The following is a 20,000-nucleotide window of genomic DNA, read 5'->3' as shown; positions in this document are numbered from 1 at the left end:
TTTGGGCCCATTTTCGCTACAATGAGGCGGAGAAAAAAAGCGAATGCATTGTTTTAATCAGAAGGGAAGCAATGTGGCCAAAACACAAAAACACCACAAACCTGAGCAGATACTCTCTGCAAAGCTGCTTAATCATTCAACCTGTTTTTCATCAAATAAGGACAAGATATAATCTTATTTATTTATATATACTAAAATTGACAAATTATTGGTTTTGGCTAGACTAGTTTGACTGAAATGTTCTATATAATCTGATAACTAAAAAATACTCAACAGTTTTTATTGACAAAAAGTAGACTAAAATAATTAGTTTTCTTTGACTAAAATAAGACTAAAATGCTCAGACTTTTAGTCGACTAAAACTTGACTAAATAAAAACAGGATGAAGGTGACTAAATATGACTAAAACTAAAAAGGAAATTTAACAAAGGACTAAGACTAAAACTAAATTAAAAAATAGCTGACGAAATTAACACTAATGTTGAGAACACGGATTGCGAATATATACGGGTCGTGTCCCCAACGCACAAACTGATCCTGCTGTAACAACAAGTGCACGTTACTGATGCAATATGGATTAGACCATTCGGGGTTATGCTAGAAGAGGGGTGCAAGGAATAGTCCAAGTAGTGGGGAGTTTTATTCACTAAAGGTGTGGACATTTTCTGGCGTTATAATATCAGCGCGGCCGCGGTCAGATCAAAATGCCTCCGAATGCAATCTGAATAGACCTACAGCCAATCAGAGCTACGAAACGTTGGGTCTGCGTCATGCCTTACTGATTGAGATCAATCGGAACTGCCATTCAGTATCCCCATTGGATCTTCAACGTGTACTATCACACGTTCACAGGGATCCCTTCTTATTTACTACAAGACAAATGTGGCGTTTTATTTCATACAGTTCAGTTCTGATTGAGACAGGGAAATAATCTAAACCTCACGCGTGGCGTTTCACTCTCAAGGGGGGCGATATAGCGCTGTATGGGTTAGCCCTACCATAGACTACCCAACACAAATACTCTGGCGCCGCCGCTGCTGAAGTTAAGCAGGTATACAATGTGTAATAAAACGGATTAAATGCAGTCCTGTCAATAGACCTAATGTTAACCTACTGGTGGTACATTTCATGTCTTTATGAAACCCAATCTATGTAATCTATATCTACATCAAAGCCTAGTAGCACTCTCGCTACTAGAACTTGACTTGGCGTGTAACATCAGTGGAAATCGTCCTTTAAAGTGATCAGGGGATCTATTTGATATATATTAGATGTGACAATAATTAGATAGTTTGTCTACACACATGCCATATTCCCCAGAAGTGCATCAGACCACTTTGAATCAACAATAAGCATGTTGTGTGTGGAGGAAATGGCTTTTCGAGGAGCATCGCTGGCTTCCTTACAAGAGCAACACAAAGCAGAGACAGCAGACCAACGTGTGAACCTGCAGGAACAATGAGGAGATTTAGCAGCGAGGGACAAACAAACTTCCTCAACTCGGTTGTGGCCGTGCGGAGCGTCTGTGGAGGAAAGGAATCCTCCCTCAGACCTCAGTGTCAGGCTCTTGGATGATGACGATGCGATGTGTGTACTTATTGCAGGAAGACTGAGAGTTTTCTGCAGAGGTTCGACAGGTCGGTGCCGAGTTCCCTGGTGTCAGGCGGTGCTGCACACACTCCATCTCAGGTAAGGAAGCAACTAAATGATGTGTGTGTGGGGCACGAGGGTCATCAGTGTCATCATCCTCATCATCATCCTCATCATCATCATCCTCACTTATTCACAAGTTTAATAAAAATAGTACAATCAGGAGACATAATGGAGACATGTGAAAGAGGACACCCCAATAAGCTATAGGCAGAGGTGGTAGAAGTACTCAGACCTTGTACTTGAGTAAAGTAGAAGTACTCAGACCTTGTACTTGAGTAAAAGTACTCAGATATTGTACTTGAGTAAAAGTATAAGTACTCAGATATTGTACTTGAGTAAAAGTACTCAGATATTGTACTTGAGTAAAAGTACTCAGATATTGTACTTGAGTAAAAGTAGAAGTACTCAGATATTGTACTTGAGTAAAAGTACTCAGATATTGTACTTGAGTAAAAGTAGAAGTACTCAGACCTTGTACTTGAGTAAAAGTACTCAGATATTGTACTTGAGTAAAAGTAGAAGTACTCAGATATTGTACTTGAGTAAAAGTAGAAGTACTCAGATATTGTACTTGAGTAAAAGTACTCAGATATTGTACTTGAGTTAAAGTAGAAGTACTCAGACCTTGTACTTGAGTAAAAGTAAAAGTACTCAGATCTTGTACTTGAGTAAAAGTAGAAGTACTCAGATCTTGTACTTGAGTAAAAGTAGAAGTACTCAGATCTTGTACTTGAGTAAAAGTAGAAGTACTCAGACCTTGTACTTGAGTAAAAGTAGAAGTACTCAGATCTTGTTCTTGAGTAAAAGTAGAAGTACTCAGATCTTGTTCTTGAGTAAAAGTAGAAGTACTCAGATCTTGTACTTGAGTAAAAGTAGAAGTACTCAGACCTTGTACTTGAGTTAAAGTAGTAGTAATCAGACCTTGTACTTGAGTAAAAGTAAAAGTACTCAGATCTTGTACTTGAGTAAAAGTAGAAGTACTCAGATCTTGTACTTGAGTAAAAGTAGAAGTACTCAGATCTTGTACTTGAGTAAAAGTAAAAGTACTCAGATCTTGTACTTGAGTAAAAGTAGAAGTACTCAGACCTTGTACTTGAGTAAAAGTAAAAGTACTCAGATCTTGTCCTTGAGTGAAAGTAGAAGTACTCAGATCTTGTACTTGAGTAAAAGTAGAAGTACCAGAGTGTAGGAATACTCTGTTACAGTAAAAGTCCTGCATTCAAAATGTTCCTCAAGTAAAAGTAGAAAAGTATTCTCATCAAAATATAGTGAAAGTAGCGACAGTGAAAGTAGTCGTTGTGCAGATTGTGCAAATATCAAGTATTTCCACAATATATTGTTAATACATATGGAATTGAGAGCGTTCACGTATTATTCTGAAGCATTACAACCCAAACACATTTCCCTCATGCATTTCAGAGGAAAGTGAACTTGTGTAGGAGTTCACACTCATTCAGCGTATTCAACCTCAGACTTAATAGCTTAACAAGTGTTATTGGAAGTGCTTTTTAAAGAGAGACAATGTGAAGAGCTTTCTTTAGAGTTATCAATCTCACTCCACATTTCGGCAGACCACACTAGAGCTTTTTGTTTTGTATTCCTACTTTCATTATGCGAGGGTAAATGAGTTTGGATAAGGTCACACAGTCTGTCACTTAGCATATTTTCTACATTAAACAGGCATTGTGAAAGATATTACACTCTCTGGGTCCCAGGGTTCAGTATTGAGCTGTGGCTGTGGGGTCGGAGGCCGAAGCCCTGCGGTCATTCACACCATTACTCTGTGGGCTGAATAAATACTGAGAATCTTCATCCTCATGGGCAGCGCTGGCATTACGTGGTGTCTCCTGCAGGGGGTGAGGAGTCAGATCCCCCTGCGATGTTCCCCTGATCAGAGCCGGGGCACACATGGTGGAGTAAAAGGGAAGTGTGGATACCAGTGTAACTGTTGGAGACTGTGGCTCAGTGGGATAGTGTGTTGATGTTCTGATCAGGGGAGCACTGGTTCAATCCCCACTGCAGTCAGCATGTCGTTGGGCAAGACACTTCACCCCATATTGCTCCTGTGGGGATTGTCCACAGTATGGATGCTTTGTAAGTCACTTTGAATAAAAGCGTCTAACAAGTGGCATGTAACATTTCTCTGTAACGCAGTTATGTAACGCTTCACTGTTAGTTACATTACATAACTTCTAAGAACAGAATGATCTTGTTACTTACTTTAAGGTCTTTGCATAACGGTAGGACAGAAAACATTAATAAAATGTCCCTTTTTACTCGCGAGTTCATCGATGAGGAGACAGCGTAACAATGTCAGAGTCTCATAGAGATAAACAGGCTTGTTGTAAATATCGTGCTGCCCGTTTTCTCAATACATATTGATCAAGATACAGGTGACGCAGGAACACTTTAGCAAGCTACCTGGAGCAGAGTTATGATGGAAACACATCTGATGTTCTAAATAAAGAAAACAGGTCTGTGTGCAGTGCTAATGCATGATGACGTTACGCTGGTGAACACCCAGAGGAACAGGGCGACTGCTCTCCTCTGTCTTGCCTTGAGTTGTCTGTCTGCTGCTTTCGCTGCCTTTTGTTTTCTCTGCTTCCTTTTTCCAGCCTCTCTTCCTCTCCTCTCTGTTAGTGTTCCTGGGAGGGAAGGAGGGGGGAGGCGGAGTTCAAGGGACTTCCCAGAGTTCACGCTGAGCAGAGACACAACACGACTCGTGAGGAGTGTGCAGAAGAGTAGAATAACCTGAGTAAAAGTACCTGGAGGAAACCCAAAGTCCTCAGCAGCCAACCAGCAGCCCTGTCAGTCAAACTGAGTCTTCCTGATCAACCGTCTTTTTCTTGGCTGCTTCTTAAAAACATATATCACAATTATTCTTAGGAACCAGAGGATTATTGGAGAGTGTTGACAGCTTCTGTCAGAGAGTCTCACACCCAGAACATTTAATAACATTTCTTCACCCTGCCTGGTGTCTATCAGCAGTGAAGGAAGTGCTCTGGGGCCTCGTTTATAAAGGGATGGCGTACGCCAGTTTCTACGCAATGTTTGCGATTTATAAAATACTAACTTGAGGGGAAAACGTGCGGTCCTCCACGCAAACTGTAACCCATGCGTACGCACTAAGCACAACAACGGGAGAGACGAGAAACTGCGACACCGCGTTGGCAGAAGGAAGAATGGAGAGAAATATGTGGAAATAATACCATAAATAAAATGTTACCTCTCATTTATCAAATATGAAGAATTCATTTTCAAACATTGATTAAAGCCAATCTTAAAATGATTAAACACACGCCTGTTTGCGACTCCTCAGTGCACACAAACACATAACTTGGAGAAATAAATAAATACGGATATGTTATTTAAAACCACCTTGAATATGTTGTGTTAATGTTATGAAATGTTTTCTCATAAATGATGCGGTTTTGCATTTCTATAGGTTGTACGAGCATGGTTTTATATACTACCATGTTTAAATCGAGTTTTATGCCGTTTGCTAAGACTTGATAAGTCGCTCATAAAACACAGGAGGTATGGAAACTAAGAACACCATGTGGTAAATTGTACAGCTGATACAACACAACACATTAGTTGTATTTCCTCTAACTGGTGGATATAGAGTTGCTGCAGTGGAGACGCTGCGCACAGCTGATCGACAGCTGGGACACAAACTACCAAATACGAAAACATAATTCAGATCCAGTCGTCATGACTCCACTCCGGAGGGATTCCCCGATCATTTCTTACAGTCTCTCATCAAGGGGGGGGGGGGGTCTCCTGTCCCCGGTACAAACACACTGCCTGAGGAAGGCTATGTGTATTGTTTTTGTCATTAACCTTTTTCGGGCCATTTATTTATTTATTTTGGTGACAATCCGACCTCCATGCTGCTACTCTGGTTCAAACTGCATCCACCAAACAATATGATTTATCTCGACCTCCCCAAAATAACCCACATCTGACGCGGTGTGAGATGTCTTTTTTAGCTGTTCTGTCGTCATTTCCTGCGATCTTCATGCAGTCAGTCAGAATGAATGGGCGTTTCTTTGACCATTTATAGGCAAATATGGGCGTTACGTGAACCCCGCAAAAGCTGCACCGCATTTCAAGTCGATTGTGATTTATAAAGGGAAACCGGCGTAGGAAGTGCTGTATGCACTTTCCTCGCCGGTACGCAATGTTTGGTGAATCGGAAAATTTCTGTACCTATTTTTTGGATTTCTACTACGTAAGCAACCTTCCCACGTGAATCCTACGCACGGCGTTATAAATGAGGCCCCAGATCTGTCACTTAAGAAAAAGTACAAATGCTATGGTCTTAAAGTACTCAATCATAAGTAAAAGTCCTGATTTCAAGATGTCACTTAAGTAAAAGTACAAATACTATGGTCTTAAAGTACTCCATCATAAGTAAAAGTCCTGATTTCAAGATGTCACTTAAGTAAAAGTACAAATACTATGGTCTTAAAGTACTCCATCATAAGTAAAAGTCCTGAGTTCAAGATGTCACTTAAGTAAAAGTACAAATACTATGGTCTTAAAGTACTCCATCATAAGTAAAAGTCCTGAGTTCAAGATGTCACTTAAGTAAAAGTACAAATACTATGGTCTTAAAGTACTCCATCATAAGTAAAAGTCCTGATTTCAAGATGTCACTTAAGTAAAAGTACAAATACTATGGTCTTAAAGTACTCCATCATAAGTAAAAGTCCTGATTTCAAGATGTCACTTAAGTAAAAGTACAAATACTATGGTCTTAAAGTACTCCATCATAAGTAAAAGTCCTGAGTTCAAGATGTCACTTAAGTAAAAGTACAAATACTATGGTCTTAAAGTACTCCATCATAAGTAAAAGTCCATGTCACTTAAGTAAAAGTACAAATGCTATGGTCTTAAAGTACTCCATCATAAGTAAAAGTCCATGTCACTTAAGTAAAAGTACAAATACTATGGTCTTAAAGTACTCCATCATAAGTAAAAGTCCTGATTTCAAGATGTCACTTAAGTAAAAGTACAAATACTATGGTCTTAAAGTACTCCATCATAAGTAAAAGTCCATGTCACTTAAGTAAAAGTACAAATACTATGGTCTTAAAGTACTCCATCATAAGTAAAAGTCCTGATTTCAAGATGTCACTTAAGTAAAAGTACAAATACTATGGTCTTAAAGTACTCCATCATAAGTAAAAGTCCTGATTTCAAGATGTCACTTAAGTAAAAGTACAAATACTATGGTCTTAAAGTACTCCATCATAAGTAAAAGTCCTGATTTCAAGATGTCACTTAAGTAAAAGTACAAATACTATGGTCTTAAAGTACTCCATCATAAGTAAAAGTCCTGATTTCAAGATGTCACTTAAGTATGCATCAAAAATATACTTAAAGTACATAAAGTAAAAGTACTCATTCTGCACAATGACCCATTGAAGTACACAAGTATTATCAGCTAAGTATACATGCAGATTGGAGCTTTTCACAGTATTATCTTAATATATAGAGAATAATAGATTAATTATAATATCCAGTTTTTATACATGTAAGAGCATTTTAATATTGTCGTCTGTCAATATAGAGAAATGTAGATACTAGATTAGTTGTTCAGTACTGCATTATAACATATCAGCTTATATGTGTTTTTGTATGCATGACAACCGGAAAAATAAAGCTGTCTATTCGACACCATGTTCATGTTTCTGGAGTCATTATACCACTTTTGAACGAACATACATTTAGTTTTCAGGCTTTACTCTGGGACGGGTCTGCTAACAAAACATGGAGAGGCAGCATTTAGCTGTTATGCCCCGACACTCTGGAACAAACAAATCGTGCACGTCCGCAGAAACGCTCACTGTTTTTAAATCGAGTCTAAAAACATATCTCTTTGCCGCTGCTTTTAATTGAGATGCTCATTCAAACTACAGTATGCCTTTTAAACATGTATTGTTTACCTGTGGTGTTTATGTTTATGATTTCATTATCTTTGCTTTGTAATGCCTGTTGTGAAATTATATAATGTGTTTTTACTGTATGTATTCCTAAAAAGTCTTTTAATTTGTTTTGTAAAGCACTTTGAATTGTCGCGTACAGAAAAGTGCTATATAAATAAACTTGCCTTTACTTTAACATTTTAAGGTGAAAATCAACATGTTGGTATGAGGGCGCGAGTAAGAAGGCTTAGAGACCCTGTTACCAAGTTTAGACAAAACCCTGGACTGTACATATATACAAGTATAAAGGTTAACTATATACAGTATATATGTAAATGTACTGCTAAGATAAGAAGTAATGTATTGATCCCAATGTGGGCCTTGTTTGCGTTGCAGCAGCATACAAAGACATGGCATTGTAGAAATAAACATTCCAAAACATCTCAATAGAAATAAAATAGCATTAAACACAAAAGAAAATATACATGTTGCTACCAGTGCGGCGAAAGTCTTGTGTACGAGTAGAAGTACAAAGTAGCATTAAATAAAAATACTAAAGTAGAGTACACATATATCAAAATAGTACTTAAATACAATACTTGAGTAAACGTATGTCTATCAGTGATGTTACACCACAGAAGAAGAATGTGCAGGAAGTGTCTCGAGGAGCTGTGAGTGGATTATGTGGTGACGGAGTGTTAAATCTGCTCACACAGCTTTTCCTCCATGAACACAGACATGTTTTCTTTCTGGGATTCCCCCCCCCCCCCTCCCCCCTCTCCACCCCCCCCCCCCCCCCGAAACATGAGGTGTGAGAGAGAGAGACAGAGACCTGGGGTCAACATGTGGTGTAGAAATAAAACAGAGAGCAGTGATAAAGACACACACACACACACGCACACACACCACACACACACACACACACACACACACACACACACACACACACACACACACACACACACACACACACACACACACACACACACACACACACACCACCTTCTCACCTTGTCCTGACTCGCTCATGTCTCCTCACCTCCTACGTCTTCTCTTCTCCTCTTTCTTACTTTGAATTTCCTCGCCAACATGATTTACTTTACCTTCCCGTCTCCTTGTCTCCTCTCTAGTCTTGTCTCATCTTGACATTGTGTCTCCTCTCCTCTCATCCTGTCCTATCCTCTTCTTTGATTTCCTTTATTCCCATTTCCTTTCCTCTGTCTTCCCTTCTGTTTCCTTCCTTTTCCTGATTTACAATAACATCCCTGTCCATTTCTCTCGTTTACTTCCATCTAATTTCCTTTCTTCTTCCCTCCTTTAATCTAATTTCCTTTCCTTCCTTCCCTTTATTCTCTTTCCCTCTCTTCTCTTGTTCTTTAATTCAATCTCCTGTTCTTTCTCTCCGTCTCCTTTTCTCATATATTTCCATTTACAATAATTGTGTCTCCTTTCCTTTCCTCTAATCTCTTCCATCTTTTTTCTTCTCATTTCCTCCCACCTCCTCTCCTCTCCTCTCTTCCTCCCTCCTCTCCTCCCACCTCCTCTCCTCTCTTCCTCCCTCCTCTCTCCTCTCCTCCCACCTCCTCTCCTCTCTTCCTCCCTCCTCTCCTCTCTCCTCTCCTCTTTCCTCCCTCCTCTCCTATCCTCTCTCCTCCCACCCTCCTCTCCTCCCACCTCCTCTCCTCCCCCCTCCTCTCCTCTCCTCTCTCTTCCCTCCTCACCTCTCCTCTCCTCCCACCTCCTCTCCTCTCTCTCTCCTCTCCTCTCTCCTCACCTCTCCTCCCACCTCCTCTCCTCTCTCCTCACCTCTCCTCTCCTCTTGCGGCCTCTGAGCAGCACAAGTCAAACTTCTTGATGTGGTTCTTTCTGAGACTCTGGGATCTGTTGTTCTTCCTACAATGGCTCCATAAGACACGCTGATCTCCCCTTCATATCCTCCATTTGTGGCCATGTGTGTGTGTATACATGTGTGTTTTGTAGTGTGTGTGGGAGACTTTTGGAGCCTCACTCAGGTGGGCTGTGTGTTCCTTCTTCCTCTCGTGCCATCCTAAATAACCGAAAAACAGTGTGAGAGAGTGCAAACATGGGAGATGTGTGTGTGTCAGTATTAAACAGGGTTTTTTCAATTTCCATTGAGTATTATTGGCTACTGACTGACTGATTACATGATACCAGCTTCTCCTCGTGCTCCTGCTACCAGAGAAACATTATAGAGAGGTGAAGTCCCTCCCTTTCCGGGGGACCTTCATGGGACCTTATTTCGGAAACATTATGTATTGAAGTCAATGGAGAGAGAAAGATTATCTTTTGATCCCGTTTGAATTGTGCCACGAATTCCACATATGATGTTTGTCAATTTAAAAGATAATTTTGCAAGTCAAAAAAATAAAAATGTGTGGGAAAACTGTGAAGTAACACTTTTGTTTGTGTGAAGCGCTCAATGAACTACAACTCTGGTCTTGCATACGTCACCAACACCGAGATGGCCGTCACGTTGGCACTTTTCACTTCTTTCTTTCAGAATGAAGTGAAAAGTGTTAAAAGAACATGTTGAGAACTGTACATACACAGAAGGGTCGGTTCCAGCATGCGGGACCGGCTTTACAAGGTTTCGGTGAGTAACACGAGTGTAATGTGTAACGTTAATGTCAGCTAGCTAAATTCACCTACGCGACTCTGGGATTTGTAGTCTTTCTAGTTGCGTATTTTTCATAGTCTTATATTTCAACAGTTTTACGACAAACTGTGACTTTTTTGACACGGAAATGATTTTTTAAATTGACCAACATCATATGTGTAATTCATGGAACAATTCAAGCGGGATCGAAAGATAATCTTTCTCTCTCCATTGACTTCAATACATCATTTTTCAGAAATAAGGTCCCATGGGGCAGAAGTAGAAGGGCGGGACTTCGCCTCTCATTACAAACTGGTTCTGCACCAAACAGGAAATAAACTCATTTGCCCGTTTTTGCCCTTGGCTATTTCTTTTTGCTCACACCCTGGATCCTCTTCAAAGCTCCCTGCATCCTTTACTCAGAAGGCTTTTTTGATTGGATCATATGGATTTGTTTAGCTGTGTATAACTTTTCCTGGTTCCCTGATTTAATGTGCACACCCTGATTGTTTGAGATGGTTCTTAATCATTTTTGCAAAAACCTTAAATCCAGCGGAGCCTTTCAAGCTGTCCAGTGCAACGATATTTACATTCACCAATGTGTATTGTTGACGTCTGACAAAAACGTAGAAACCCTCTCATTACTTTCTCTGTGGCGAACTTTAGCAACGTTATCGCTCAAAAAGATCAGACTTCAAAGTGTGATGTGTGTGTGGAGCAGCATTCCTGAATGCTCTAAAGTGAAACTATCTCAGATAAAGTAAATAAATAGTTTAAGTAAGAGTCTGTTTACCATCTGTAGTTTGATTTGTTTAGTCGGGAAGAAACACATTGTATTTCTTGTCTGGTTCCTGTTCACACTGACTCTTTACAAGACAAGTGAATAATAAACATTTAACATACTGTTTTAAAATGGGTGAGCACACTTCAAAGGACACAACTTTGGCGAGAGCTCCGAAGAAGTTACACAAAACACATTTTCTTGGATTTCTTCCTAACTTCTTCGATTGAAGGGCACATGTTCAGGTTTATATATCAGTATGTAGTGTCTCTACAGGGTTTCCCACACATAGACTATACTTGGGCGGACCGCCCAGGTATATTAACGGCCGCCCAAGTATATTTCGCGACCCATTGAGGTTTTTTTTGTTGTTTTTTTTGTTGTATTCGTCCGTGACCACGACGCCATCTGCGATCGATTAACTTGTGGACAATGATCCCTCGCTCCCTTGCTCTGATCTCGCCTCCTTCTGGCCTGTTAAGTGGCCTGCCTCACACAGGGTGACTGGCTGTCCACATGATGTGGCCTGCCGACATGACCACTGTCATACAGATCATAAATCAAAGCCCTTGATTGGTCTCTGTGTGTCATTCAAGCTCGGGATAACCTCAGCTCAGGTGAGGTAAAGGACTCTCTGAGTGTTTAGATAGTTAACTTAGTCTAAGTTCTCAGTGGGTCTCAAACGGTATGGTCACCATTTATGTAAACACATATTTCCATTTGAGAGGGTAGTGATTGGTCTAATGGATAGTGAGGTGGGCTGAAGATCGGAAGGCTGTGAGTTCAAATCCCGCCAGGAACACCACCACTAGTGTGCCTTTGAGTGCGGCACTTAGCCCTTAGTTACTCCAGGGAGAATGTCCCTGTAATCGGTCATTATAAGTCGCTTTGGATAAAAGCCTCAGCTAAATGAAATGTAATGTGATTAGTAAAATATGCATGAATAAATAAATAAAAAGTTAACTAGGTGAAAAAAGGTAAGATACACTTTTAAAACTTGTTGAGAGAAAACTAATCTTTGCTGCTGCCTCAAAGAGGAGCAGGGGGGAGAGGAGGGAGACAGGAGAGGCTGATTCAGGAGCACAGACACACTCACAACTATAAATGAACCAACAATAAATTAATAAACAAGTTTCAGTGTTTTTTTCATATTGGAAATGGTATGTTATTGGTTATGGCCATGATTTTATGATTGCACCACCCCCCAAAGTATATTTCAGATCTGTGGGAAACACTGGCAGTTAATGGACCAGCACCAGAGGCGTTCCCATACACATAGAGCTGTTCTTCATGAAATCCCAGAAGGATGAAGTGCTCTGACAAACAGTGCCATCTTTGCGCAAAATGATTATACCGGAATGAAAAGTCAATAAATAAACATGTTGTTAAAACTTTTTTTTTTTTTTTTTCGCGCAAAGAGTCCTCTGCTGCTGATGTTCAGGTGTATATCAGTATGTAGTGTCTCTAATTTAAAGAGTCCTCTCCTGCTGATGTTCAGGTGTATATCAGTATGTAGTGTCTCTAATTTAAAGAGTCCTCTCCTGCTGATGTTCAGGTGTATATCAGTATGTAGTGTCTCTAATTTAAAGAGTCCTCTCCTGCTGATGTTCAGGTGTATATCAGTATGTAGTGTCTCTAATTTAAAGAGTCCTCTGCTGCTGATGTTCAGGTGTATATCAGTATGTAGTGTATCTACTTTAAAGAGTCCTCTCCTGCTGATGTTCAGGTGTATATCAGTATGTAGTGTCTCTACTTTAAAGAGTCCTCTCCTGCTGATGTTCAGGTGTATATCAGTATGTAGTGTCTCTACTTTAAAGAGTCCTCTCCTGCTGATGTTCAGGTGTATATCAGTATGTAGTGTCTCTACTTTAAAGAGTCCTCTCCTGCTGATGTTCAGGTGTATATCAGTATGTAGTGTCTCTACTTTAAAGAGTCCTCTCCTGCTGATGTTCAGGTGTATATCAGTATGTAGTGTCTCTACTTTAAAGAGTCCTCTCCTTCTGATGTTCAGGTGTATATCAGTATGTAGGTGTCTCTACTTTAAAGAGTCCTCTCCTGCTGATGTTCAGGTGTATATCAGTATGTAGTGTCTCTACTTTAAAGAGTCCTCTCCTGATGATGTTCAGGTGTATATCAGTATGTAGTGTCTCTACTTTAAAGAGTCCTCTCCTGCTGATGTTCAGGTGTATATCAGTATGTAGTGTCTCTACTTTAAAAAGTCCTCTCCTGATGATGTTCAGGTGTATATCAGTATGTAGTGTCTCTACTTTAAAGAGTCCTCTCCTGCTGATGTTCAGGTGTATATTAGTGTGTAGTATCTCTACTTTAAAGAGTCCTCTCCTGCTGATGTTCAGGTGTATATCAGTATGTAGTGTATCTACTTTAAAGAGTCCTCTCCTGCTGATGTTCAGGTGTATATCAGTATGTAGTGTCTCTACTTTAAAGAGTCCTCTCCTGCTGATGTTCAGGTGTATATCAGTATGTAGTGTCTCTACTTTAAAGAGTCCTCTCCTGCTGATGTTCAGGTGTATATCAGTATGTAGTGTCTCTACTTTAAAGAGTCCTCTCCTGCTGATGTTCAGGTGTATATCAGTATGTAGTGTCTCTACTTTAAAGAGTCCTCTCCTTCTGATGTTCAGGTGTATATCAGTATGTAGTGTCTCTACTTTAAAGAGTCCTCTCCTGCTGATGTTCAGGTGTATATCAGTATGTAGTGTCTCTACTTTAAAGAGTCCTCTCCTGATGATGTTCAGGTGTATATCAGTATGTAGTGTCTCTACTTTAAAGAGTCCTCTCCTGCTGATGTTCAGGTGTATATCAGTATGTAGTGTCTCTACTTTAAAAAGTCCTCTCCTGATGATGTTCAGGTGTATATCAGTATGTAGTGTCTCTACTTTAAAGAGTCCTCTCCTGCTGATGTTCAGGTGTATATTAGTGTGTAGTATCTCTACTTTAAAGAGTCCTCTCCTGCTGATGTTCAGGTGTATATCAGTATGTAGTGTCTCTACTTTAAAGAGTCCTCTCCTGCTGATGTTCAGGTGTGTATCAGTATGTAGTGTCTCTACTTTAAAGAGTCCTCTCCTGATGATGTTCAGGTGTATATCAGTATGTAGTGTCTATACTTTAAAGAGTCCTCTCCTGCTGATGTTCAGGTGTATATCAGTATGTAGTGTCTCTACTTTAAAGAGTCCTTTCCTGCTGATGTTCAGGTGTATATCAGTATGTAGTGTCTCTACTTTAAAGAGTCCTCTCCTGCTGATGTCCAGGTGTATATCAGTATGTAGTGTCTCTACTTTAAAGAGTCCTCTCCTGCTGATGTTCAGGTGTATATCAGTATGTAGTGTCTCTACTTTAAAGAGTCCTCTCCTGCTGATGTTCAGGTGTATATCAGTATGTAGTGTCTCTACTTTAAAGAGTCCCTCTCCTGCTGATGTTCAGGTGTATATCAGTATGTAGTGTCTCTACTTTAAAGAGTCCTCTCCTGCTGATGTTCAGGTGTATATCAGTATGTAGTGTCTCTACTTTAAAGAGTCCTCTCCTGCTGATGTTCAGGTGTATATCAGTATGTAGTGTCTCTACTTTAAAGAATCCTCTCCTGCTGATGTTCAGGTGTATATCATATGTAGTGTCTCTACTTTAAAGAGTCCTCTCCTGATGATGTTCAGGTGTATATCAGTATGTAGTGTCTCTACTTTAAAGAGTCCTCTCCTGCTGATGTTCAGGTGTATATCAGTATGTAGTGTCTCTACTTTAAAGAGTCCTCTCCTGCTGATGTTCAGGTGTATATCAGTATGTAGTGTCTCTACTTTAAAGAGTCCTCTCCTGCTGATGTTCAGGTGTATATCAGTATGTAGTGTCTCTACTTTAAAGAGTCCTCTCCTGATGATGTTCAGGTGTATATCAGTATGTAGCGTCTCTACTTTAAAGAGTCCTCTCCTGCTGATGTTCAGGTGTATATCATATGTAGTGTCTCTACTTTAAAGAGTCCTCTCCTGCTGATGTTCAGGTGTATATCAGTATGTAGTGTCTCTACTTTAAAGAGTCCTCTCCTGCTGATGTTCAGGTGTATATCAGTATGTAGTGTCTCTACTTTAAAGAGTCCTCTCCTGCTGATGTTCAGGTGTATATCAGTATGTAGTGTCTCTACTTTAAAGAGTCCTCTCCTGCTGATGTTCAGGTGTATATCAGTATGTAGTGTCTCTACTTTAAAGAGTCCTCTCCTGCTGATGTTCAGGTGTATATCAGTATGTAGTGTCTCTACTTTAAAGAGTCCTCTCCTGCTGATGTTCAGCTGTATATCAGTATGTAGTGTATCTACTTTAAAGAATCCTCTCCTGCTGATGTTCAGGTGTATATCAGTATGTAGTGTCTCTACTTTAAAGAGTCCTCTCCTGATGATGTTCAGGTGTATATCAGTATGTAGTGTCTCTACTTTAAAGAGTCCTCTCCTGCTGATGTTCAGGTGTATATCAGTATGTAGTGTCTCTACTTTAAAGAGTCCTCTCCTGCTGATGTTCAGGTGTATATCAGTATGTAGTGTTTCTACTTTAAAGAGTCCTCTCCTGCTGATGTTCAGGTGTATATCAGTATGTAGTGTCTCTACTTTAAAGAGTCCTCTCCTGCTGATGTTCAGGTGTATATCAGTATGTAGTGTCTCTACTTTAAAGAGTCCTCTCCTGCTGATGTTCAGGTGTATATCAGTATGTAGTGTCTCTACTTTAAAGAGTCCTCTCCTGCTGATGTTCAGGTGTATATCAGTATGTAGTGTCTCTACTTTAAAGAGTCCTCTCCTGCTAATGTTCAGGTGTATATCAGTATGTAGTGTCTCTACTTTAAAGAGTCCTCTCCTGCTGATGTTCAGGTGTATATCAGTATGTAGTGTCTCTACTTTAAAGAGTCCTCTCCTGCTGATGTTCAGGTGTATATCAGTATGTAGTGTCTCTACTTTAAGAGTCCTCTCCTGATGATGTTCAGGTGTATATCAGTATGTAGCGTCTCTACTTTAAAGAGTCCTCTCCTGCTGATGTTCAGGTGTATATCATATGTAGTGTCTCTACTTTAAAAGAGTCCTCTCCTGCTGATGTTCAGGTGTATATCAGTATGTAGTGTCTCTACTTTAAAGAGTCCTCTCCTGCTGATGTTCAGGTGTATATCAGTATGTAGTGTCTCTACTTTAAAGAGTCCTCTCCTGCTGATGTTCAGGTGTATACCAGTATGTAGTGTCTCTACTTTAAAGAGTCCTCTCCTGCTGATGTTCAGGTGTATATTAGTATGTAGTGTCTCTACTTTAAAGAGGTCCTCTCCTGCTGATGTTCAGGTGTATATCAGTATGTAGTGTCTCTACTTTAAAGAGTCCTCTCCTGCTGATGTTCAGGTGTATATCAGTATGTAGTGTCTCTACTTTAAAGAGTCCTCTCCTGCTGATGTTCAGGTGTATATCAGTATGTAGTGTCTCTACTTTAAAGAGTCCTCTCCTGCTGATGTTCAGCTGTATATCAGTATGTAGTGTATCTACTTTAAAGAATCCTCTCCTGCTGATGTTCAGGTGTATATCAGTATGTAGTGTCTCTACTTTAAAGAGTGCTCTCCTGATGATGTTCAGGTGTATATCAGTATGTAGTGTCTCTACTTTAAAGAGTCCTCTCCTGCTGATGTTCAGGTGTATATCAGTATGTAGTGTCTCTACTTTAAAGAGTCCTCTCCTGCTGATGTTCAGGTGTATATCAGTATGTAGTGTTTCTACTTTAAAGAGTCCTCTCCTGCTGATGTTCAGGTGTATATCAGTATGTAGTGTCTCTACTTTAAAGAGTCCTCTCCTGCTGATGTTCAGGTGTATATCAGTATGTAGTGTCTCTACTTTAAAGAGTCCTCTCCTGCTGATGTTCAGGTGTATATCAGTATGTAGTGTCTCTACTTTAAAGAGTCCTCTCCTGCTGAGTTGAATTATACTTAAAGTTCACGGTAATCAACTGTTAAAAACATACTGTTCAATATTTTCAACGTAAATGGATAATCGTTTTAATAATCGTGATATAAATTATTGACCCAAATAATCGAGATTATGATTTTTGCCATAATCGAGCAGCCCTACTATACAGGCATTTTAGCCTTTGCAGACCATTGACATGCACAGAAACCTATATAACATACTACAGGAGAGGGACCACATCAAAAAGCATAATAATCTTTAAGACAAAAACAGCGCACTCTAGATTAATTACAATATATGTCACAACTACAAATATCTGACTCTTTGATTTGACTCCTTTGTGTCTAAAGGACATGAATGTATGACCTTGTAAGTTATCTTTTCATTTATATATCATTTTATTTTTCTCAGAGCGAGGCTGCGTCAGGAAGCGTGAGAGACGTGCAGCGGGATCACAGGAGGTATGTGTACATCGTTCTTTATTTAATTATGGTTCTGTCGCCGTCTTTCCAACAACGGCAGACTAAACTTGGAGTGCGTCAGCGCACACATACAAGTGAGGCATCGCATGGAAAACTCTGCTCAACAGGGAACGACTAAACTGGACTCAATTAGATTAATCCTTTGTTTTGACCATCCTCTTGGAAAGAAACCAGTATAGAAACCAGGTCGCTGGAGGTAAAGTTGAGTGATGTTAAAGCGGGTATAGGCTGACAAACACATCCCGTTCACTGCCAACACGTACAATTTAAAGTACATCGTTTTATGTGAACCATCATTTTGATTTATTGTATTTGGACAGGGTGAACACAGCCTTCCTGGACACACTGGAGGGTCGAGGCAAGGAGACAAAGGAGGAAACAAAGAGTCCCTTCTCAGCTTCTGAAGACTTGAATTACCCGTCTCACCTGAACCCAGAGCCAGAGCACAGCTACTTGGAGTGGAGCGAGGAAGCTGGTGAGCGTCTCTCCACCGTTTCCTGTTTCTCACGCCTTATTTTAGCCCCAGCTGGTTAACCAAACCTAAATCAGACATGTGACAAGAGTTGCCCACCTCATCCTTTCCTCAGAGGGACTGTGATTGTGTGTTTAGTCTGCGTTAAATCAAAGGCTCTACTACGTGCTGCAAATTAAAGATATGTAGACAGGAAGTAATGTGTAGTGCTACTGACGCTCCGGGCATTCAAATCCTGCTGATAGTTGAAGTTTGTGGGAAATGTGTGTGTGAAAATAATGAGTAAGAAGAAAAACATGCGAGTAAAAGCACAAACGTTAAGCTAATTTGGGAACACACACACACACACACTATGTAATTATCTCCTGTCAGTCAGAGGAATATTCTCTGGAAAGACGTCTGACAGACTCTCGGCGGGCGGCCAAATGAAAGCAGTCCCTCCCGTCTGTAATCATCTCAGATTGAGATTGAGTCGAATACCTGAAGGGATGCCGTGCACCTAGGAAACCTGCCACTATCATCGCCTGCTGCACTTAAGCACTTAATGCTGCCGTACGTGTGCATGCTACATGTTCTGTTATTTTGTTTGAACTTTTCCAATATGATCCAGTTTACTATATGCATATATTCCACACTCTTAAAACAGATGGTTCCACACTCCTAATCAGTTCCATATGTTTAGACGCTTTAAAATGCTCTTTAAGGTCACAGAAAGGTTCTCCATTTAATTAAATACAGTTTATATAAAAATGAATATACCCTAATTGAAGAAGAAGATTCAACTTATTGTCATTGTCAACGAAACGGTTTCTCTGCATTTGACCCATCCTAGTGTTAGGAGCAGTGGGCTGCCATTATGTACGGCACCCGGGGGTGTTTCTCAATGTTGAGTACGCTTGCTTGGTAGCACATGTCTTCCGAGCGTCTTGCTTCAGAAGCGAGGCAAGAATACTTCCTGGCATTCGGAGAACGAAGAGTGGAACAGGCGAGCAAGTGTGCAGCAAGTGTCATATGAGAGGCCCCGCCTTAAATTTTCCGCCACAGATTTGGGGAAATTGGTCCGTGCGCAAAGCATTGTGGGGATTTTAAGACCGCGGAGTCTACACATGTGCAGCCTCGAAATGTCTCGCTATGCCGGTAGAATTCCAAGTATGCTGGACATTGGAACAGTCCTTCGGCGGCACTCGATGACGTAGTATGCTTGAAATAGTGGCTCCAGAGCAGCCTTCCTCGACATTGAGAAACACCCATGGTCTTTCCGGGACTTGAACTGGTGACCTTCCAGTTGCAGAGCCAAGTCCCTATGGACGTCGCCACCACCGCTAATAATATATTGAACACTCTCGTCATAAAAAAAAAACATAGAAAATATATTTGAAATCCCTTCGAACGCATGAATTGGCTACATGCAAATAAAGAAGTCATAATTAATAAAGGATTTGCAAAATATAAAAATAACGACTCGAGGGCGTTTAGATAAGATAATATGAGATGTACTTTATTGATCCCATTTTGGGACATGTTTGTGTTGCAGCAGCATAAAAAACAAGGTATTGCACATAAGTAGAAATTAAAAGAGTATAAATAAACAATTCTAAAATGTAAACATCTCAAATAAAAATAAAACAGCATGAAAAAAGTGGAAAATATACAAGTTGACCGTTAGCTTTAACTAACTTCTATCTTGTCCTTTAACACAGTTATAGGTATTATTTAAAATGCATATCAGTCATGGCGCTGCTGCTACGGGCACCATTTTGGAAAACCACAACATTCCCAATCCGGGGTAAAGTACACATGCAAGCCTCTTAAAGTAACATTGGAACCAAAAGGTTAAAGGGGGGGAAAGCTTGCTTAACAGATCATGTGTGAAATAAGATTGCACCAGCTCATCTACAAAAATAATGAAGTATATGTCCAAATGATGTGCATGAGAATGAGAGAGGACTCTGTACCTTATATCACACAGAACCGTCTTTAACAGGGGGAACATTAATGGACACACTTGTCTGTTTTGTGTCCCGCGTGCTTTCAGAGCCTGATTTGAAGAGACTGATGGAGAGCTTTCCAGGATACAGCTCTGACTTCCTGGAGGACATATTGGTTCAGTGCAACAGGGACTGTGAGCAGGCC

General features: G+C 40.2%; 1 protein-coding gene across 1 annotated transcript in view; it reads left to right on the top strand.

The window, feature by feature from the left end:
• The window catches only part of epsti1 (epithelial stromal interaction 1), a gene marked incomplete at its 3' end in the record, with an annotated part of 39,389 nt that extends 19,400 nt beyond the window's left edge, over nucleotides 1-19,989 (top strand). Inside the window, exons 7-10 of the mRNA XM_034221770.1 lie at nucleotides 1,605-1,689; nucleotides 17,325-17,374; nucleotides 17,716-17,870; nucleotides 19,903-19,989. Coding sequence (XP_034077661.1) covers nucleotides 1,605-1,689; nucleotides 17,325-17,374; nucleotides 17,716-17,870; nucleotides 19,903-19,989 — 377 coding nt within the window. The remainder of the gene's footprint in view (nucleotides 1-1,604; nucleotides 1,690-17,324; nucleotides 17,375-17,715; nucleotides 17,871-19,902) is intronic.
• Between the last annotated feature and the right edge of the window lie 11 nt (nucleotides 19,990-20,000).

The sequence above is a fragment of the Gymnodraco acuticeps genome, unplaced genomic scaffold (assembly GCF_902827175.1).
Source record: "Gymnodraco acuticeps unplaced genomic scaffold, fGymAcu1.1, whole genome shotgun sequence".
NCBI classification, from domain to species: domain Eukaryota; kingdom Metazoa; phylum Chordata; class Actinopteri; order Perciformes; family Bathydraconidae; genus Gymnodraco; species Gymnodraco acuticeps.
Note: the sequence above shows the minus strand (reverse complement) of the source record. Positions and strands in the feature narration are given on the sequence as shown.